Raw genomic sequence first — 23,789 nt, forward strand, 5'->3', positions numbered from 1 at the left:
AAATATTTCTCTGGCACCCACATTACTCATGATGGGCCTAGAGATGTTGGTAACATCCAACAGTACAAGAAAGATAGTCTTATCAAAGGATAAGAGTGTAATTAATTTCAAATGGCAGAGACACCTCATCAGTATCATTTAACACCAACTTTATGAAACTGCTGCACTGCTGTAATTAGTCACTAAGGACTCTCACCAGCCCATGTGGTTTGTTCTGATAGGAAGGTCACGTGTCCTTGACTGCCCTTAGCCAAGCTTTCTAGAACTGATAATAAGAATGGTGGATTTAGGATTGGATCATGCCTTCTCTCAAGTATTGTTGCATTATGAACGTGTCTTTTTGGTTTTTTCCTTACTTAAATTTCTTAACTGTTTGAGTGCTCGAAGCTTATTTTCAGGGTGAACAGAAGTTCTGGACCACTGAATTTAAAATATATTATTGACTGGCCTTGAATGGTGACTGGAGGTCCTTACATTAGTAGGTATGAAATATTAGGATTAATGTAATTAGTAGGTATGAAATATTTATTAGTTACAGTGGCGGCACGTTCCTTCAAGCATTCATAAATGGCATTTTTGTGCAAAAAATTCTGTGCATTGACAGCAGCAAAGACACGTGGGTCAGGCAGATAACGACAGTCACTGCAGAAATTGAGTAAAATCCTTGGTACTGGTATGAAAAGTTTCACATTGTTATGATTAATTAAGAATGTGCTGACAAGGTTTTAATTTGCATTCAGCAAAAATTAAAAGGCTGAGTTTTGCTCACAGCAATTAGGGAGTCCTTCAGCTTTCTACACACATGTCCATAAACATAATTCTTCTTTATCCTGGATTTAGTTGTGCCAGATACTGAGCACTCTGCATCAAACTTTTTAATGGCCCTAAATTGAATGCTTAGCATAAGACCTGGAAGTTGATTTAGGTGCATATTTATAAATCTTTGGTTTGTGCTGAGATTGACAGAATCTGAATGAATTCTTCACCACGTGGATTTGGAAAATGTGTTTGAAACGTGCTTCATTCATTACTAGAGTTTGGTTTAAGTGTATGTGCCCTGGTTCAAGACAACACAGAAGAGCAGGTCTGGGAAGGAAGCTCAGAGCCCTGTTTTGTCCCTTTTCAAACAAGGGTGATCAGAAATAAATGCAAAAAGGAGTTCTGTAATTTGGTTTTTTTTGATTGAACATTTGAAAAGTTCTGTGTTACACTCCTAGAACTGATGCAATTACAGTCCTGGACTAGCAAGCCAATGCTAGAAGGAACTCAATATTTTGGGGAAACATTTTGGTCTCTTGTCTCCCCAGAAAAAAACACCCAAAATATTAATGTTTTTAATGGATTATATTGATTTTCACAGTTTTTTGGGGGTGGGAAAACTTGTCATCCAGATATAGTTTCCAGGTTGAAGAAGACATCCAGCATGAATTGGAAAAGGATTTAATTTATACTTGGATGGGGAGGAGAAGGTTCAGGTGTCTGAGCCATTAGAGCACAGATTGCACCAGAGAGGTTTGTACCCTAAAAGATTCTTCTCCACACAGTGCCAGTCTCCTTCAGGACAAATTGCACTCAGCCTCTTTTGTTGCTTGCATCTGCTTTGTAAAATGAGTGTAAAACACTTCACTAGGCCAGCAGGGATGAGGCTGCCTCTGTAACTTGGGGGGAAAGTCATCAAAATAAACAGAGCAGAGAGTTAAAGGCACATCAGTGCTCTCCATTTCCATAGCTGAGTGCCAAGGCATTGTTTCCCCTCGGTTCAGCACCTATGTGAGGTATCTACCTACTCCTATGTGAGGTAGAACAGCTCAGAAAAGAGGCTGGCTGCTCATTGTGTAAAACCTTCCACTGACAGTGAACAGCCCAATTCAGAATGGATTTGTGAACCTACACCTTCTATCTCACAAGCAGAGTCTTCAGTGCTGGTCCCAGAGCACACTTGAATGGAATATCTCAGCTTTTTGAAGGATAAATAAGAGAAATAACTAAATAAGTTTTGTCTTCTGATCCCACTATGCAGCCAAATGAAAATATAAACAAATTCTTTACAAACTAAGGGCCTTTTTTGTTTGGTTGGGTTTTTTTCCCACTATTTAAATTTCCTTTTAAATTTATCTTGCCACAATCCCTGGAGACACTGAAAAAGTGCTCTGGTATAGAAGATGTAGTCCTCAAACTGCAGCAGCTCTGCCAGATTTGTTTTTGTTCTGCTTCCTGGCTTCTGTGAGCATCAATGCACCGAGCTGGGAGATCTTTGATGGAATTTGGCTGTTCTTTCCACGAAAGCAAGACAAAGGCTTGGTACACAGGGGGCCACTCCAACTTTATGTCTTCCATGGATTTCCTTGGCTTAAATTCTAGTTGACTCTCTAAGCCACTTTTCCATTTAATTTGAGCAATTGGCACATCACAGAAGAGGCTGAAGGTCTGGAATCTCAGATTTAATCTCTTCCCAAAGAACTCCTGTTGATGAAGCCTGAGAACAACTGGAGGTGTGACAAGCTGCTAAGGATAGTAAGTTATCATAGAGCATCTAGTATATTGGTTTGAAAAAGGAGCTGAGTGTCTGTATCCCTGCCTCACAGGCTGCACTGGAGTGGTTTGGGAAGGGTTGCTCAGCAATCCGAGTCACGTCTCGCTTCCAGTCCAGGGTTGTGCGCGCATTGCCTTGCTTTATATCACTTTCTTTTATGAGGCTGCAAAAGCATTCTGTTCTTTAAACAACTTCCCAAAGCTTTTTTATCTGCCTAGAAAATCAGATTGGAAGGCTCTCTTTAATGTGAGGTAGCTGACTGCGTTGCATGTATCTGGATATAGCGGTGGGAAATACTTTTAGGAATTAACAGCAGTTTTCTCACTTTCCAGAAAAATGTGTGTATTATGGACTTGAGTGAAACATCCTAACTCTACAGACTGAAAAAGAAATATACAAAGTTCTTAAACTTTTACTTCTTTCAAATGATTTTTAGGTAAAAATTGTTGATTTCTATACAGTATCCCCTTCAGCAAGCAATGTTTCTCCCAGGCTAAAGCACTTGAGGCATCATCTATCAAAAGCTATTTTTTACCAGATTGGAGTAGTGGCTATTTTTTGCCAGATAAATAATGTTCACACTGAAATAGTTTGACAACGGAACACTGAGCATAAAAAATGTCTCTGTGGAAGTATTCCACACAGAGAAGCCTGCATGGATCTTTGTTGAGGTTTATTATGGTTATGCTCTCATCTGAAATGAGTGTGTTAGTTTTGTCTTCTTGGAAGGGCTGCTGGCACTCTGATTTCTCCATTACATGGAAGACAGAAATAAGAATTCTGTGAGAACCCTAAGTGGCTGTGCTCCATTTTTTAAATTTATTTTTCAATATTGGGTTTAATTCTCCATAGCTGCTGTTTTGGGTTGGCCAGAGGACCAGTGCTGACACTGTTCCCAGGGGGCTGCAGCACATCATCACTGCACAGCCTTCCTCCATGTCCTCATCATCCTCCGTGGTTGTGAATCTGTTTTAAGGCTGCAGCGGGACAGCTCTGCTTCCTAAATCTTGGAACAGAGTTTTGGTAGTAAAATGTCTTCATTTCTGTTCTACAGTCATAAAACTTACCCTTTTTTCATCTGCTATTTCATGCTTCCTAATTTAAACTATGCTTAGACCATAAAACCCCCTCTCATTTCATAGAAAAGCAAATCCATTTCTTTAGCTACTGCGTGAATATGATGAAAAGAACCTGTAACCCACAAATGAATGTGTTTGAATTGGTCACCACAGAGTCTGACTTCAGTAAATTTACTCTAGATTTAGGTCTAACTTGCTTAAATTGTACATCAAAGTGGGCCAAAAGTCCCATTTCTTTGAGCTAAAGTTTTCAATCTTTCCTAGAATCCACACACATCATTTCAAATACTCTAAATCTGCTGTGCAGAGTGGACACCAGGCAGTGGGAATGAAGTTAAGCCATTTGCCATGCAAGGCACAGAGGGACTCGTTGCTTTTGTACCAAACATCACAGAGAGTTCCTTTGCACAGTTTCCTGGTGCTGGTGCCCCTGGGGCTGTGAGTAATTTGTATGCTCTGATGCCAGGGTACTCTCTTTGGCAAGAGCCAGCTGGGGCACTTTGAGTCTTTGTGTGCCAAGGTGTGAAAAGCAAGTTCAGTGTTCAAAATAATTCCCGGTTTCTGGTGAGTGTTGCTGGAGAGCACTGGATGTGCTAAGTTAGACTATTTGAAGGGATTTCAAAAGATGGTAGAATTTGTAAAGATTTTGTCCTTCCTCTGCTGGAAATTAGTGTTTGCAAATTGCTTTATAAATATGAAATGAAAGAATTTTCCTTAGTCGAAATAATTGCTTAAAGAAAATTACTGATGGAACCCAATGTGATTTATAGCTATGAGAACAATGTCAGCTGTCTGTGCCTGGTAAAGTTTCTCTGTTAGAGATGATAAAAATAATGTTATCTGGGAATAGCTGGATTATCTACCAACCCCTCTCCCCAGTAACTCAGTCTGATAAAGTGAATTTACCAAACTGTTTTCACAGAAGTGTTAGTATTGTAGTCAAGGAGGAAACTTCATGGGAAACAAAGGTGAAACTTAGGAACTTCAGCCCCCTCTTAGTGAATAGTTAGATGAAAACTGCTTCAACTCACAACAGTCTGTGCTCATTCATCTCTTGAGTTTTACTGACAGCATCAGCCTAATTGGCCATTTTAGCTTTACAAGCATAAGTCTTCAGTGCAAGCTTTATAATTCAGCACGTTAGAGCTTTAAGTTAACTAAAAACTTCAGAGTGGTTCTGAAGCAAGAAAAATATGCGCTATGACATTTTACATTTACTAAATCCTGTCAAGCTACTGTCACCTGTTTCTGGCAATACAAATAATCTCTTTACTCTTTTCATGCATACTAAGGAAAGAAGAAATAGCTATTTTTGTTAAGCATTCCATAGCCAGGCTTGGGCAGGAGAAGCTGTTTGGTGTGAAAGCTGGTGGTGTGTAGTGCTGCATCTTTACTGCACTTCAGGCTCCTGTCACCCTGAACTGCTTTATTTCTCATTTTGTTTGGGTTACACCTTGAAACAGACCCTGCAGCAGCCCTGCAGAGCCTGCCTGCCCTGCAGGAATAAAAGATCTCAGGTTTGTTTGGGCTGCAGAGCAAAACACAGCAGATTCTTGAGAGCAAAAATATTTTTCCTCAGGTAGTGATTACAGAACTAAATTTGATTTCTGATTGCAACTTTGTGAAAGATCTATGTAAAGTTTGGGCTAGAAGTTATCAGAACGCAGTGATAATCTACAGGTGTATTTTAGCACTGCCTTCCTTCAATAAATCTGCACTTTTCTCAGTGCTTCAGAGTAACCCTAACCCTTAACAGACCCTAACCCTTATCAAATCCTAGCCCCAATCCTTATCAGGCAGCCTCAGCCTTGTGATGCATTGCTAAGGATGGCCAAAGAGCCCAGCAGTGCTCAGGGGTTCTGTGCAACTTTGAACCATGGTCTGCACCAAGACTGGCTGCTGACACTGCATAAAACATCCCAGTTCTGATTCTTCTGGTTCTGAGCACAGACTCTGAGACAAATGCTGTGTCCTTTAGTGAGAAATGTGGTTATGTGAAGCATATCTTTGAGGTAGGGTTTTTAAACGGACTTTGTACATCATTAATTTTACGTTCCGTATAATAAGCTCTGTTCTAGATTAATCCCTAAAGGCCAAATATTATTGCTGTTACATAGACCCAATGTTCTTTTTTGTAATTGGAAAGTTTCCTCAAGGAGAAGACAGTTTTGCAACATTCCTATTAGCTCTTCCGAGGAAGAAATCTGCCCACAAAGATGCTTATCTTGTGAACTTTTAGCTGTGTCCTTTTTGTTTTCTTTCCTGTAATTCTATTGTTCCAGTAGAATGCAGCTGTTTCAGGGAGTGGAAAGTGATGATGTGTCCACAGAACAAGGAATGGTGCTGAAGGTCCTAGCCAGTGGTTCCAGCTAAGGAAGTGGACACAAGCCAGTAGAGGGTTTATGTAACTTCATCTCCTTTTGTAGTCAGCACTAATCCCTTTCTTTGTGATGTATGATATTTTGAAATTTCTGAACTTTTTTTTTTTTTCAATACTGATATAAATTTTGGGACAGAGAGTATAACTGCCTGGTTTATTTGACTAACAGTTTAAAGAAACCAGAAACAGCAAGCTTTGTCAGTCAGCATGAAATGTTCCAATTTTGAGAAAACCAACTGTTCCTTTTTCTTTTGACAACTAAGCAGTTATCCACTCCTGCTTTTCAGGAACACCCAAAACTTGTCCTCAACCTCATCAGTTTTTGAAATAAGCAAAGAATGCCTGGAGCTGGTAAATTTTCCCTTGTAACATCCTTACTTTCATGTTTGTAGATTTACCCAAGTTCAGCCAAATTCTCCCTGTTGTGACACTCATTTGAATCCCAGTTAACTCCAAAAATCTTGTTTGGGATCTATGATAGTTTTCCTGAAGGAGTAAATTGGTCCAATAATACCACAATCATAAGAGGGGGAACTACAAAAAAAACATCAAAATGCATCAAAAAACCCCAAACAAAAACCAACCCCAAACAAAAAAAGCCCCACCACACCAAAACCCAGCTAGAATATTTAAATCTAATGTCATTGCATTTGTGGATTCAAAAGGATAAATCACATAGATATTCCTCCCTCTGAGGGTTCGGATTCTTTGGCCAAGTGTCTATTTTTTGGGTTTAGGATTTTTGTCCTGTGTGTGGGTAATTTGCTGTCACATTCTTGAAAGTGTAAGGCTTCCCCTTACAGATAACCTGGGGTTTAGAAGCTGTAATTTTGCAAATGCTACGTTTTAATCTGCGTGCCTTTTCCCTGCCAAATCTTTCCTTCACGCCTATGTGGTCTGACTTGAAAAATCAGGATTGCATTACATGTCTCCTTTTTCCCCCCAAAGCTGGCCAGGATACTATTGCTTTTCCCCTACATAGGAATGTAATAATGTCATCCACTGCCCTAAAATATCATGTCATTTGTAATCCTGGAGTATAAATCAGGCTTCCCTTCTTATCACTCCTAGAGAAAGTTTTTATAAATAATTGAACCTCCACAGATCACAGATACAGGAAGACCCCCACCCCCCCCAATCTTTTTAACAAATAGATTTGAGATAGTTTATCAGAAATCCTAGATTTTGAGAAATCCTTGTGTTTATTATATATGGTAAAATGACTTTCTTTAATCATCTCAAATCAACTGGCATTTGAGCCTTTCCAAGTAATTTAGGAGTTCTGTACTTCATTCTGTCAACATCAGGAGCCTCTACTGAGAAAGCTTCCGTCCAATTTTTCTTCAAAGGAATGCTTTTTGGAAGACCTTATGATTTTAAGCTCAGTGTTTTCCAGTAGACACTCATTGCATAAGCCTTCTGCTTTGATGGTTAGTGATGCAGGAAATCATGATGTAGCCTTGGGGCTCAGCCACTTCCTGTTCTTCCAGGATCATGTTCTAAAATGCAAACAGAACTTTCTAATTAGTTTATGATAGAAATATTTGAGAAAACTCTTTACTTGCTAATTTGAAGGCATTAGATCTGCAGTAGAAGTGCAAAAACCATTTCTGTGTTCATTTGCTGCAACTGGAACAAGGATGTGCTTTAGTGTAATGGCTATCTAAAATCCAAGCACATATTGCAGTTTCTGCTTTTGCAGGCAAGTAATAAATTTGGCTTGTAATAACTACTCACAACTCCTTCCTTTGGTTGTTGGATTTGGTTTTGGGGTTTCTTGTGATTCCATTCACTGCTGGGGAAAAAGCAGGATGGATTCAACTGGAATAAGAATTTATTTAAGATGCAAATGCACATGGGTAGGTCTACAGTGATGACTGCTGGAGGAATGATCTTTAGGTCTTGTTAAGTGAAAATAGTGGTTTTATACTTGGAGAGCACAAGTTCATTTCAGTTGGGCTTCTCAGGAACTATTCATTGGTGGAACGTGTGCCAGGCAAGAACTCAACCAGACTGGGAACAGGTTTCATTGGTCATTGTGGAATAGCTTGTATCTGATCAATCCTATTCATACTTACGTGTAATTACATAATCTTAACCTGGATTTAACACATTCTAAAAGTTTTTATCCAAGACTTTGCATCTGGTGAGGTAGCCAGTGTAATTTGTACAGTAATTTGTAGTATTTCCATTTTTTAGAAAAGCTGTCCTTTTAAAGAACATTCTGATGACCTCCTAAGAGCGTTTTCAATGGCAATTACCATGCTTTTGTATAACATGCAATAGTGTTTCATTGTGTATGAGATGGTATAAAATCATTCATTCTTCTCTCAGAGCTGCCACCAAAATTGGGTTTTGATTGTGAACGGATTGCTGTGAGATAGGGATAAAAGGTCAATTGATATGGTCCTGGAATAATTGAGACAACCTTTCTGAGAGATGTTTTATTTCTTTATTTCACTGATGCAGGAATAAGGCAGATGGAATAAATACAGTTGGTGGCTGAAACTGAATTGTTGGTCAGGGATTTCTTGGTGCTCAACTTACACCCATTAAATTGTATCCTGCAGAAGTAGAAACTCTGCAGTCAGCTTAAGCCTCCACTGGATCCCACACTTCCCACTGCTTCCTGTTAATTAAAACCGAGCAAATGTGCACATTGTGTTTGCTTACACAGATTCTACAAAGCGTTAAAAACTTGAGGTGTATTAATGGCTTTAAATTAAAAACTCATTAGCCACTGCCCTATTGACCAGCTAAAGAGAGTTTCTCAGCACTCCTCTGGGCCAGCACCACTTCATTCTGCCATGGAAATATAGAAATGTTTGTTGGCTTAGCTAAAAATGTTTGGGAATGGTGGCAGGATCCTTGGGTAAGATAGCGAAGATGCCCGCTCACTAAAGCAGATCTTGCCCAATTAAAGATATTGCCATTCCTTTTTTAGAATGCAAAGGAGTTTTTTCTTTTTTTTTTTTTTTTGTCAAAACACTTGTTTAATCTTATGTTTGCTGCCAGAAGATTTGATTTTTTTTTTATAGTTTAATTGGTAAAAGTGTATATTTTAGTGGGTGTGTGTTAGAACTAGGATTCTGAAAAAGCCCCTTCAGAGCTGCCATAAATTGATAAATACAGCTTTTTTCTCAAAATGGTAAGGTTTGCAACTCACTGCCTGAATGCTGACCCAATGTGTGAGTTGTCTTCATCAAATGAAACAGGACCACTGAGCATTTTGAAGAGAAGTTTTGCAATATCAGAGCATTGCCTGTTTCCAGATAAAACTTAACAGTTTCTGATGAAATGTCTTTGAGATCTGATGAACAGAAGGCTTAAAGTACAATCCATGAAACACATATGTAGTGAGAAAGCTATTTTGACATGACTCCTTTGAGTAAAATCCTTTGAACACCAGTTCCAAAACTGCCTCTCTAGCTTTTGACTTGTACCATTTAAACTCTTCTGTTAATCATCAACCAATCAAAAAAGCAAAAATAGCTGCAGTTTGGACTAAATAATGGAATCCCAATCACCTGAAATGATGAATATTTTATTATTTCCAGTTCATTAATATTTACAGGAGCCTCCAGTAATCAAGATCCACAAAAAAAAAAAAAAAAAAAAAAGGTTATTTGCAGCAATGCTCTGAAAGGCCTGAATTCCTGAATTCTCTTTACCCAGAACTGACTTATTCCTCCATCTTTATTTTGTGAGCTTTTGGTCTTCAATTCAGTCAGCATGTTCTACATAAATTCATTGAAGTAGTGCTGAGCTGAGCAGAGAGAATTATAAATATTCCACTCTGAGAAAACACGAACTGACAAAACACACGTGGAAGGCTTTGGCCGTGCAGGTCCTCATCTTTTTCCTGTTCCTCTCCTTACATTTCCCTAGATCATAGATGAAGAAGAAACCCAGTTCATGAGCAATTGTCCTGTTGCTGTGACTGAGAGCACCCCCAGAAGGAGGACACGCATCCAGGTGTTTTGGACAGCTCCTCCCACTGGGACAGGCTGTGTCATCCTGAAGTAAGTATTTTAAGGCATATTAAAGTAAAATTCAGTGAATAAGTTGAATATTTATTGGAAACAATGGAGTTCTTAATTATTTTTTCTCTTTGGACACATTTTACTAAGTTTAGTTCTACTTGCAGAGTGAAACATTAGCAATTGAAAGCCTCAATGTTCAAAAGGAAGTCTAAGCCTTCAATAACCATTGAGTAAGCAAACTTAATTGAATTTGTTAGCCTTTAGTTTCACATAAAAAACCCCTAAAAGTTCTTCATTTTTCAAATCAAAATTGCATTCCTCTGGTGGGTAAAAAACATGCTCTTTGTTGAGATGAATAATAAAAATGTTTTGCAAAGTCATGATTGTCTAAATGGACCTTTATCAGAAAAACCAGATCTATTTATTCAGAGGTGAATGCTTTCATTTTAGGCCTAGTGATCATTTACTGATATTTTACTATTATCACACACTCTCATGTGGAATCATGCTTTTCAAGCAGTAAATAAAGATAACTCTATGTATGTTCACTTTGATTTAGGGTCACTCATTAGTCTACAGAACTAAAGAGTGCCAGAGAAATGCTGTCCTGTCTCTTAAGACTTGGTTTGCTGTATTTAATTGGACATATTGGTCAAATATTCATGGGCAATTGGGATTCCTTTGCTTGTTTTGAATCCATGTCTGAAAGAAGCCTTAAAAATTGCTAAAATGTGCCCTGCAGAAGTATTTCAAAGAGGCTTTTCCATGCTAGTGACTTTTAGGCTTTTAAGGAAATGCTGTCACAAAGGTTGTGCTGAAGCTAGTTCAGACCAAAAAAAAAAGACATTAACTAAGAGCTGTATTTTTCTCACTGAAATTTAAGACAACTGTGGCTGAAGTCAGTTCAGATCTTGGCAGAGAAGGAATGCACTAAAGTACCACCAACTGCAGGATCTTGAAAAGTGCTTCTTCTCTCTCCTCACTGCTAGTTAGGTCGTGCTGGATGTTCAACACTGATTCTTTTCTGTGAAGTACTTGAATTCTTGCAGAAAAGTCAAGAGAGGCTACAAAATGTAACAGTCAGAACTGCAGCTCTGATGTTCTGCACATGAAAGTATGAAATTGCCACTGCCTCAGAGAGTGTGCAGAGGGAACCTGTGGCTTACAACCCTCTCAGGCTGCTGGATGTGCATCAGTGAAAGCTGAAACTCTGAAGTGCCAATGAAGAGCTAGATTAGCTGACTGGTACCAGCTCCCAGAACCCATTTGGGAAAACAAAAGAGCAGCTTGGAAATGCAGATTCCAGGAAAAGGGAAAACTTTGGTGTTGATGACCACCCATTTACAGTGTGCTGTGGGTGTCTTTGGGGTGTGTGTGCTGCTGAAAAGTGGAAGGAAGTTGTTAAGGACCTTTCCGGAAACATTAAATGAGAAATAGGAGTTTCCTCCCAATGAATGCTTTGTTGATTTAAGAAGGTAAGGAACAGCTCCATGCCCAGGACTGTTTAAAGAATGAATATTATTGAGAGCTGCTGATGCCAGAGATGAACCTCAAAATGTGGCATGTTTGTGCTGCAGTGCAGCCCTCCGTGGGCCCATGCATAACAATCACTCCTGGCATTAAAAGCATTTCTATTTTCTCTTTTGCATGCAAAGATTTGGTGGCATCTGAGTTAGAGTTTGTAGTCAGCCTTCTTCACAAACCTTCTTTATGGTCCGCTGCCATAGAATAGAATGGAAATTTTGGAAATGATTGGAAATAATTATTGGAACATCAGCATTAGAAATAATTGTTTCATGATTATTCTAGATGATAAAAGAAAAAAAATCTAAAAGCAAATATTGTTTTGAAGAGTTAAGTCCAAACTCATAATGGAAAAATTCTGAAACCTTGAACTTTAGGGGAAACAAACCCTCTGTATTTTTCTTACTTCTGTATGTGATGGGAGTGAAAATATTTTTTTAACAGTCAATACATATCTGTTTCAATCCTTGCAGACTATGATATCTTTGTTTTACAATTTCCAAAACAGAATGGCAGCATTTTGGAGCCTGTTCTGGATCATGAGGATTTACTTTTTCCCTAGCCCTGATCTGCTGACTTCAATATATTGAAAAGTTAAACATAGTCACAAGTTAAACGTAACTGATCCATAAAAACTTATTACAGTTTAAGTGCCAAATAATCGAGGTTTTTTAGTAGTGGTATAACTGAGTCTTCCAGGAAGCTTTTCCTGAGCTAGCAGTGAGGTTTGGGAACAGCTATTTTTCTGCAGTTTGTGGAGTCTGGTATCTTTGGTAGAAAGACTTGATCAGATTTGGGTGGTACCTTCCCAGAGCTTTCTAGGCACAGTGCATGTCATCAGTGTGGCTGTGACAAGCACAAAATGGCACAGAAAAATGGGAACCTGTGGCTGTAGGGTTCAGTAAGGGATCCTAAATCATTTGACATGTGCATGCCTGCATGTCATGCTAAATTTCTGGGTGACTGCAAAATTCAAGGTTTAGGGGTAAAAAAAATATTTGGATTTGACTTATTGCCTTGCTTTCTAAGACATCTTTCTCTCTGTGAAGACTTAGAATTGTGAGGAGAAAAAAGAAAAAAATGGATTAACATACGATGTTGTGCAGTAATTGTTTACTTGAGAATAATTCATGCATTTTCTTCATTCCCAACAAGAGATGACAGTGAAATACCCTAAAGCACTGAATGTGCTTTTGGGATGCAAAAATAGCTAAGGCTCCATTTATCCACACACTTAGGCCTGTGCTTCAGTCTCACTGATGATAAAAGACTTTTATTTTACACACTGCTTGTGAGACCCTCAAGCTTTAATCCCTCTTCCTTCCCTGTTTTTCTGTTTGGACCTTCCAAGCTGTCATGCTGTGCACAGCCTGCTTGCTTCCATGTTCACAGTGCAACCTCTTTCCCTCCCTATTTTCTTCCCCTTGTTTCTTGTGGTTGGTTGCACACCAACATGTCACACATCAAGATGGGAGGGCCAGGTTATTCCTCCTTCTTCTGATAAAAGTTCCTGGTTGACACTTCACTTAACTAGGTTTCTGAGCTCTTCAGAATGCATTTGCTCTCTAGGATCTTTGAAAACCTACTGTTAAACTTTCTTGAGAAAAATTTATGGGTTTTTTGTTTGTTTGTTTTTGTTTTGTTTTGTTTTTTTTGCAACGTGCAATTGTAAAGAAAAAAGTTACATAAACAATAGAGCAGTGGCAGAGCCTGGTGGTGTTTGTATCATCACATGGAAGTAGAGAAATTTTTAGGGTTTTGAACCCTGTCTTGGTGAATCTGTTTTAATATGTTGTTGAAGTGAATGAAAACTGTTTTTAGAAACACCTTTTTTTTCTTCGTATAAACTTTCATGCTTGCTTTAGCATATTCTACTTTTCATAAAAAGTAGAACAGTACCCATGCATTTTTTTTTAATCTGAAAGCTAATATTCAGAGGCTGTGCTTAATTCTATAAAAAAACCTCCAAGTAAAGGAAATTTATCTTGTTAAGCAAGGAAAGTCTAAAGTATGGATTTCAAATAGTGATTCGTCCCATTGACCAGTAAAAGGACAATAAAAGTTTATTGAAAGCTTCTTAGCAGTGATGGAAAATCACCTCTTTTAAGTTGTTTGAGCCTTAGATTCAGCTGAGTTGTTGTATTCCTAAGACAGTGTCTCAGCTGAGTGTGGTACTGAGCAGGTGGGTAGAGGTCTGACCCCGGTAATGGGTGGGAAATACAGAACAAACAGTTTTCTGCAAGTCCTTTAGAATTCTGTGCTAGAACACAAGAGTGAGGAAAGATTTGGTCAAGTTCTTAGCTTGTCACAGATTAAAATTTCATGGTAGGGAGGACCTTGTTAATATCCAAACTGAGTAAATCTGTCAGCTGGTGTAGATCTCATGAAGAGTACTGAGAGATGGTAATTAGCTTCTCCTCCTTTAGCATTTGCTACTGAGGCTGAGATTAATAGTTAAATGCAGTAAATGATGGCCACATGCAGATAAGTTATATTCAATTTACCACTGAGAGAAGAAACCACAGTTTGCAAGTGACTCTTGGACTAATTGGGTTCTCAGACACCTCATGTGACTTGTATGGCAAATGCAGCAAAAGTTCCTGCAGACAAGTTATTTATTTCTGCTATACATATCATGCTTAAACAACCAACAAATTAAAATCTGCTATCTGTAAATACTGTTTATTACCGTGACCACTTGCAGAAATGCACTGGATTCATTGTGGTGTCTCTGCTGTTTGTTTCTGGGAATGTGTTCTGAGCCATCTCTAGGGAAATGTTTTACAGTTCTTGAGGAAAAGTGTGGAGCTTCTTGTTTTCCTGAATATGTAATTATCATCATGATTTTAATTACACCGGCTCTTGTTTGCATGCAATGAGAGAGCAAAGGAATTTTAAAGAATTGCAGCCTTCTAAATCAAAAGTATGGCATATTTAGTGTATATCAAGCAAAATCTTTTAGGTAGTTGTGCTACTGGAGCAGAACTGTCATATCCATGAGGACAAATTCAGTTCCAGTCCCTGGGTCTGGGCTTTGGATATAATAATTAGTTTCCAACCTCCTTGTGGGTTCTGACCATCCTCTTCCTCTCGAGCTTCAAAGCTCTGAGGGTGAAGGAACTCCAGTTTCTGAACATTTACATTTTGATTTCTTGTAACTTCAAGTATTCTATTCATTCAGGTCACTTGGCCTGTCACTCTGAGTAAACACTGAGCTGAAATGTGTTGTAGGAGAGACTAAAAAAAGAATCAAATGTCATAAAACCTCAGGAGTTCATAACTGCACCTACATCCTGAAACTGTCTTGGTGTGCAGCCAAATCTCTTCTCTGCACTCCAAACTCAGGATGAGATCCCTGGGCCAGAAACAGAGCATGAGGCACCTGGATAAAACTTCCCAAGAACAGCTTTGTGGTGTGTAAATTAATATGTGATCAAATCCTTAACCCTGTGTCAAGAGGAGTGTCTAGGAGGAGGGCCAAACTGAGGTGCTCAGAATAAAAGTCTATTTCAGAATGAAGCTCTCTGACTAAAAGTTTTGTTACTATGATTCCCACAAAACCAATATTGCACAAATTTGCCTCCAACAGAAAGAAGTTCCAGTTGCCAGACTGCTTTACATGGGTGGAAGCTGCAGTGCTCCTGAAATTCTTGCCAGTCATGTAAAAACATCTGATAGATGATCACAGAGCTGAGTTTAAAAACCAATAAAGAACAAAGAATTATGTGCAGTTACAGCTGAAAAATTTGTTTGCAACTTTTCACGCTTGTCCTAAATCCCTCATCAGTATCAATGAGCTGGCACAGGGAAGAGAAGTTGGGCATGGTTTGAATTTATTCAAGTTACTTGACTAAGGTGATGAAATTCTCTGTTGGAATCCAAAATGCAGGGAAATCTCAGAACTTTGAGCCTGTAAGCCAAAGCTCAGAATTAAACACAGGATTTGATCCGAAACCTCGGAAAAGGCTTCCAAACTCAGGCGCTAGAAGCAAGAATGTAGATTTATAGCTTAAAGCAGAGACAAGCTTTATTTTTCCTTTACTTAAGCTAAGTAAAGGAAAGATTAGAGATTTAGAGTTTAAGATATAGAAATAAAAGTAGCCACAAAGGTAAACAAGGAGTTTAGAATGCAGCACTGTAGGTTTGTGTGCCATAACATGACTGGCTAAGAAAGCTTACACTGTAACATGGGTCCATAGGATGAAATTTTGAAGGATTGGGTCAAAACCATAAATATCCTTGTTGGCAGTGTTTTATTGGTCAATAAATTGTTAAAATGTCTTGTAGCTGAGGGTCTTGTGACCTTCTGAGCCATGCAGTGAAGATGTGAGCAGAGCTCACCCTTACTGCCCATGCAAAACATAAGAAAATAAACTGCATCATCAAAAACAACTCAGAGGTCCCATCTCTTAACTCATTTAAAATTCCTTCAAAAATCCCCATAGTTCTCTAAGTAGACTGTTTGCTCCTTTCTGATCTTTTAATCACTAAAACATTTCCTTTTTTTTTTTTTTGGTAGGGCTACTTCCCCCAATACACAGGATTTTTCTTGATTTGTTGGGATACTTTTTTGAAGCAGATGCAGATGAGTACAACTGGCACACAGGAGGAGCTATTAGAAATTCACTATAAAATTGTGCCTCTAAATTTTCCAAATGTAAAAACTAGCTACACTGAAACCTAGAAACCAAAACTAGAAACCCTGCTTGTTTGAATCAGGTATTAAATTTGTTATTCTATCTTTTCCATTCATGCTCTCAGATTGTGCAGACACTTCATGTCAACAGTTTTACCTGTTTATTAGAGTGCTAACAGTGGAGCAGTTGAGCACAGCTGTAAAGCATTTACTGACAGCTTGCCATTATGAGTAAATACAACAGCCAAGGAAAAAGAGAGACCAACCTGCCCTCCTTGCCTAGAAAGAGCTCTGTTTATGGAACAACACAAGATAAAAGTTTTCATGTTATAAATAACTTTATTCTTTTTCCTAGTAGAATCAATGAGTCTTCTGCATGCTGAGAAATTGTTGTAATTTCTGTACTACTTTTTTTTTTTTAAAATCAAAATCTTTATATTCTAGTTAACTACCACATCACAGCATCTTCCTAACTTCATTTTTGATAGATATAGTAGCAGTATAGCCTCATATTTCATAGCTTAAATAGAATGTTTTATATAGACATTTTAGGTATTTCTCCACAATCTCTGAGCATCCTAACAGTCCAGAGAACAAATGCAACCTTTGATAGATGGAAAATGTGCCATTTCCCATGGGAGATCCTTTGGGTGTGCCTCCATTTTTCCCCATTGTTCACTTTTAGGAGATGAAACAGAAATGTGCCCAGCTTTAAATGGCCATGGGCAAGGGTTGGGAGTGAATAGATTTGGGTCCATTGCTGTCCTTCAACACTGGGTTATTATGCACTGCTCAACTCATTTTTCAATTTTTTTCTGTTTTCTCAAGAGCAGCTAGTGGCCAGTGACTCTTTATAAACTACTGCAGGATAGAAAATCTTGTATTGCTATCCTGGTTCCATAAAAATGAATTAAATATTGCCTTCATCCAGCAATTTTATTTTTGTTAAACATATAGGACAAAAGTTTAAACTTTTATATGAAACTAACTTAGAAACCTATATTTTATTTCATAGCTGAAACACCTACAGAGAGTTTGTGTTAGGAAGAAAGAGAAGAAAATTGCATTTTTAGATGGCTTCTAATTTATATCAGCTCTACTATTAGGTGTAAAAAGGCATATTTTATCTTGATACATATGGTAGCAGCCCCATGGATCTAGTGACACATCTACATTTAAAACCAAAAGCCATTTCACTTTCATTTTCTCACAGGTTTACTATTGTTTGCTTAACTTCACAGTGAGTGAATTTGGAAAGTGTTAAAAAATGGATTTTCTTATAATTTTGCATTCTTCTAGATAATCTATTTTATGGTGCAATAATTAAAGTAATCCTATAAAATCTAGTTAGGTTCCTTCATATGGTGTTTTGATTGTAAAGATGTAGTGTTGCAAAACAGCTTAATGGCTTTGTTGCTCAAGGATGGGCTTATTCCTTGAGGAGAGCAAAACAACAGAAAAACAATGAGGAAAACAGAGTAAGGAAAGGGTGATGGTCTTTCTCTAGGAGCAGAGGGAATGTAGTTATGGCTTTACTATGAAAGATAATATTTTAAAGCTTTTTTACATGGTACCTTAAAAATGCCTACAAAAATTTCATATTTTAAAAAAAATCAGTGTTATGGCACAGTTAGTGGTAAACTGAAGGCATGTGAAGTTACTTTCATTGTTCCATATAATTTTTGGTTTTTCACAAATGTCTTTTTGTAAAACAAGCTGTTTTGTAAGGAAGAAAAAGATTGTGCATGGATGTGCAGTGGGGTAGGAATTCAGGCACTGCAAAAGTTCCACCTGCCTCATCACAAGGCAGTGATATCAGTTACATCTCTGATCATCATTGTGTCTTCTCCAGACTTTGTGGGGAAGTACTTCAGTAAGAAAAGAATTGATAAGGTTAACAGTGGACACAAACACAGAAAAAGTCAAAATTCACCTGTACCCTAATTTGGCATTCTACAAAATCACACAGGACATTTGAAACTTCCATTTTTATTTCCTGACCATTATCCACTCCGAGTTTCTTGCTCCTTCCAGATTCTCAACACTGTTTTAAGGGCACTTGTGTGTTTAAATTGTGCACTTCAGAAAGTCATGTGAAGTGGAAAATGAGGTGCAGTGCTTTCTAATATTCCTAATTTCTGATCCCAAAATTGAACATAAATGAGGAAGCTATAAAAAGTGTTGCCAGAAGGGACTTTAATGAACTACCCAAACCTTTGCTGCCTGACTTTACTGGGTGATTGTAGTGTGTACTATGATCAAGCTTCCCCTGCACCTGTGTATTTACAAATCCAAATAGATATAGGAAAAATCAAGAAAATGTTTCTTCAATACTTTTTCTTATTGACAGAATTTGCATCAGAGCAAGTAAATCCTCGAGTAATTATTAATTCTATTTACTTATCCTAGAGGAAAATGCAAAAAAGGATTTAAGACTGGTCAGGAGGGATGTTCTGTAAAGTATCTTGCACTGAAATTTGATTTTCTCTTACTTTTTGCTCCCTGCAAGTGGGGAAATAAAACAGTAAGCTGTGATTTCTTTCTGGCAAGTCTCTAGGAGAGTCTGCATTTTCATAAATTTGAAAAAGTGGGATGGAGGGGAAGAAAATCAGCTCTGTAATTTGCTTGTTTTTTGCTGTTTGTAATGAAAATCATTGTTAATTTAGGAGCCCGACAGCTGTAGGACATTTGCCATTCGGCAGCAGCTGTCAGTAGCACTCTGGTTTATTTTGCAAACAGATGTTTAATTTGACTTCAAGGCCATTGTCATTTTCTGAGGGGAAACAAAGAGAGAAAAGGAATAGAAATAATAATGATAGTCATAATTTGATTTCCTTTCAAAACATACAGAGTGTCACTATTGATGGCATCAGAAGCGTTGTCTTTTTTTTACTGAATGTTTGAAATCAGTTTTTTTATAACTGCCTGAAGTTATGCATGATAATTCATGTTAAGGAATTGATTTGTCTTGTGTCAGGAGCTGAAGGCTTTATTTTAATGTAATGTGATACATTTTTTAAAACACGCATTTTATTCATGAATCAAAATGTCATACTGTTTCTGCAGGTCACAGATAAAGAGATTTTGGTCTCTCTGATGAAACCAGCACTCCAGTGAGCCCAAATATGTTTTGCTTATTGTAGTTTGGTGGTGTTCTCATTGCACATCAGTGAATGTGAAGGGCAAATTGAGTACAGCAATGATGAAAGGAGGTAATTAAAAAGATAAGTAGTGTAATTTTTAGTTTCGGTAACAAATGATTTAATCCAGTCTGTGCCTAGTGATTGAGGCTTTAAACCTGCTGTTACAACATTTTGGCAAGATCCTCCATTATTCAAAATGCCTATTGACCCAGGCAAAGAATGTAGATGAGCAGTGAATGTTCTCAATCCTACAGCACACTGGTAGTTCCTAGACATTACAAAGTCTAAGTTATCCATAAATGTGGCAGAAATGGTCACTTGCTTCTTCATAATACAATCAGTAGTTCAAGATTATATTCTGTGAGGCTGTGTAGGTACTCCTGCAGTTCAGTGTAAGCTCCACTGCATGTATGGGATGAAATTTCCATTAGAAAAACTTTTCTAGCAGGCTGCTGTAAGAATTTGGTGAGGTGTCTGCATGCCTGCAGAAATCCAGAGCAGCTCTGCAGAGCACATTTTGCTGTTACAATTTCTAGCACAGCTCTCTTGCACCGTGAAAGGCAAATGCATGAATTAACAAGGTGCTGGATTCTGGCCATCCTTCCTTGGGGTGAGCAGTCTTTCAAGCCCCGTGTGAGTTTACATTTGTTAGCTGGAGAGTCCCTAAGGGCTGAGTAAGGGTCTCAGAACCTGAACACTCTATTTATCTTGATTCTTTGCTTCATGTAAAGCACCACAAAATCAATTCTGATTTGTTCCCTTAAAGGAGCAGCTATTTGTATTATTCCAGCTCTTTAGAAATTCTGAAAGGCAGAAAAACCACCCAGAAAAGGAATTTTTCTTTGCACGAACCGGCTGTGGAATTGATTGTTTTTGTCTTTCTTGTTACCTGGGTTGACAATTTTAGGGCTATTGTGAAAGGACTGAAACACAAAATTCAACCAATAATTGGGTGGGCCATTCCTTTCTTTTCCTTTCAGTAATTAGGTGCCCACTTTTTCCATCTTTTCTACATCATTAGACATGCATTAAGTATCTTTGCTCTCTGAACAGCAGCAGCCTGGATGCTTTTTCCCTGCTTTCCCCAAGAAATGGATTTGTTGCTCCATCAGTTCACCGCTCCAGCAAAATGTAGTTTGAAGCCTTGCAATGCACCAGAAAGCACATTTGATTTTTTTTAATGGTTTCTGGGTTTCATTTGCTGCAGAAAGGTCTGGGTTACAGGCCTGTGTCTAGGGAGGGACTGAGCTCTGCTCGTTAGAGGGATAATGAGCTTGATGCTCCCTCACTGCTGTGTGTGGAGCCCCGTGATAACCTCAGTATGAACCAACTCATTCAAGTTTTACAGATTACCTGTCATAATGTTTCCTGCCATAGATTTCTCTGAAAATGGAATATATACTAGTTTTATATGCAGAGAAATAAATTTGTGCTCTCTTACGATGCAACTGCCCTGCAGTGGTGGCTGAAGTAGATGTATGATGGTACAAGAAGCTCATATAAAAAATGTGTTCCACATGCAAAGGCATTGAGGCACCACCACCTCATGATTGCTCATAAAGACGTTGTCTTGCTCATCAGGTTTAATTTAGACAGCAAAATATTAACGAAAGGCATTTATCTAATTTCTCTGAATTAATTGTGGCCAAAAAGTTGTCTTCAATATGGCAAAGAAACACAATTCTTCCTGCTTTTATAATAGTAATCTGTATTTCTGCCACACCGTTTTACTCACAAAATGCTAAATATGTCCAGGCAAGTAAGTAAAATGAAGCTAAACTGAAGAGGAGGCAAATTTGACAGGTACTTGGATTTGTGTTGTCTGCACTGTCTTTTTCAGTGAGTGACTTGGCTCAGTGGGAATAAAGTTCTAAGTGCTGTCCTTATAATTTTCTGGTTTTCCAGTGGCCACTCACGCCTCATAAGAAATTCAGGCTGCAATTCCCTTCTGGTTAAGTGAAACTGAAGTTGGTAATTGATTTCAGGAGAAGGTCAGTCAGGTGTCACTAGAGTGTCCCCTAACAGAAGCACAAAACTATGGGACATATCTGGGTTTTCTAAACATCCTCCACATCAGCATATGTGTAAATTTTATGTTTTTAATTTTCAAAGTATGCAATTTTTCTCTGTCTCATTTTCAGTTTGAATGTTTGGCGGCAACAAATAACTCCCCACTATAATAAACAAAATCACCTTATGTTTTTGCCTAGAAGATCAGGAAATTTTTTTTTCCTTGTTGCTTCAGTTTCAAAGCCTAGACCAACATTTGGAAATGTTTTGATGGCACTACTTGGTTGTCAGTCTCAAACCCATGATGAATTCACCTGTTTCCCATACAGGTGCCTGAAGGAGCATCCTGGCTTTTCTCCACAAATTCTGAACAATGAAATCTCTATTTCCTCCTGTATCTCTAATCACACTTGGTGTATCTCAATTATCCACATTAAGACATCTCCCTCTTGGAGTTTCTAATGAAGTTAAGAATCTCATTAACTGCACTTTTGTTCCATAAAATGTGGTAGGGATGAATTCCAGTACCTAGTCTATGCCTGCGTCTCAATATAAAGGGTGATTTATCATTCTAATCCCTGTCATTACTGCTTGCTACTGTTCACAATGCTCCTTTAATAGTCTTATTCACGTGCTCTCCCTGTCCCTGTGATTGAGGGAGATACAGAGCCTGGATCTTTTACTTAATCCCTGCTCCTCTAAGCACAGTTGTAATCACTTCCTCTATGAAATGCTGACCTTTATTCGGATCAACAAGATTTCAGGAACCCCACTGAGGCAAAAAGCTTCTTGAGCCTGTAGGGTTTGTTTCCTCCCCCTGCCGCTGCATGTTGTTGTGTAGAAAATGCATAAAATCACCATGAAAAGGAACCACAATCTTCCAAGGAGTTTCATTACCCCAGAGTGATTTGGAGGGGTTAATATTTCTAATTTCAGTATAATCACACCCACAGTCTGACAATGCACTGCTGTGGAAAGGAGATATGCCTGGCCTTGGTTCTCACCCCTTCCCCAAACTGTCTGGGACAGTTTTTGATCCATTTCCTAATCTGTTTCTGTGCCCTTCAACACTGCTGTTTCCTTATCCCTGAGAGAATTTCTCTGATTTTCGTGGGTTTAGCAATTCCTCTTTCTCCATCATTTGCTTGCTCTGCTGTAAGAGCCACTGGTGCTGGCAGCTAATGGGACATGAGAAGGTTGTATGATTTTGGCATTTTTAGGGCTGAAGTGGGAAGACTACAGACCCTGATGTACGAGTTCCCTGCCATTGCATTCTCCAAAAACCTGTGTGCCAAAGTTTGGCAGCAATGTTTGCTGCAAATGCCTACTGCAGGGAATTTTGGCAAGGAGAACATTTGTGTGAGCTCCAGGCACTGTTCTAGCACTGTTTTTTAGCCAGGAGCAGGTGTTAAACAATGGAGAAACTTACTGAAAACAACTCTCATAATGTAAAAGAATTTGATGGATTCATTTGATCTGTCATAATTATGTGTTTCATAAGCAGGGTGGCCTTTCAGCTATTTCTTGAGTACAATTTGAATTTGCCTTCTTCTCAATGTAGTGCCCCTTTCAGAAAGAGGAAGTGGAAGAGTTACCAATAACAATGCTGTTATTGGTCCTCTATTTTCTTTCATTTCCCTGCACTCCTGTCTTTCAGCATGAACACCCAGCATCTGCTGGCATTATGTGGCTGAATGTTCACTAGGCTGAGCAGTCCCAGCTGTCAGAGAGAGCTCCCAGAACAGCCCAGGTAGAGGAGATTCAGTTGTTTCAGGTATTAATTCCTGACAGATGAGATCTGTGTCTGGGCTGCCCTAAAGAACTGACAAGTCTCTTCTGATGGCTCCAGCTCCACTCAACCTTGAGTACTAAAGACATTGCATTAAAACCTTCCTCAGGGAAATACATTCATAAAAGCAGGGACTCTTTTAGGAAGCAGTATTAAGCATTTTAATATTAAATTAAGTTGTCTTTGTTTCAGTGGGTGTTAATTTGTTCCATTTATTGTGGAGTTCACCTTCAGGCTCCTGTCAATTCCAATGAAGGGAGGATTTTTTTTTTCAGATTTGAAAATGACATATACTTTATTCCAATCTAGATTCCTGCTACTGACTATCCACTAACCAGTATTTGATGAATGGATGGGCTTTGTTAGGGTATTGCTTTTGACAAATAATTTTTTTCCTATGCAAGCAAATAATTAATTCATTTAAACATAATTTCAATATATTACTAGTTAGCAGATTTTTTAAAAAATAGTAGGAGAATGACAGCTCTTATTTTTTGTTTTATCTTCAAATTCTTTTACTTCATGCTTTATAAATTTTAAACATTTAGAATCATTTTTTCTAAAGTTTTGGAATTTTTTTTCTGGCTTCATTACCTGGGAACTCATGGTCATGCTTAAATTTTGCTTTTGGGGTTTTAAAAAATATATTAAAAAGTGGTGGTTCTTTTTTTACTGCCCCAGCCTGGAGCAGGAGAAGGTGATTCAGGTGGGG

The 23,789-nt window shown here is 38.3% G+C and overlaps 1 protein-coding gene across 1 annotated transcript in view; it reads left to right on the top strand.

Annotated features, from left to right (window-relative positions):
* Positions 1-23,789, top strand: part of SPON1 (spondin 1) — a 181,051-nt gene that overhangs the window by 24,728 nt on the left and 132,534 nt on the right. Inside the window, exon 3 of the mRNA XM_084207154.1 lies at positions 9,881-10,014. Coding sequence (XP_084063280.1) covers positions 9,881-10,014 — 134 coding nt within the window. The remainder of the gene's footprint in view (positions 1-9,880; positions 10,015-23,789) is intronic.

This window comes from Fringilla coelebs (assembly GCF_963513975.1).
Source record: "Fringilla coelebs genome assembly, chromosome: 6".
NCBI lineage: Eukaryota > Metazoa > Chordata > Aves > Passeriformes > Fringillidae > Fringilla > Fringilla coelebs.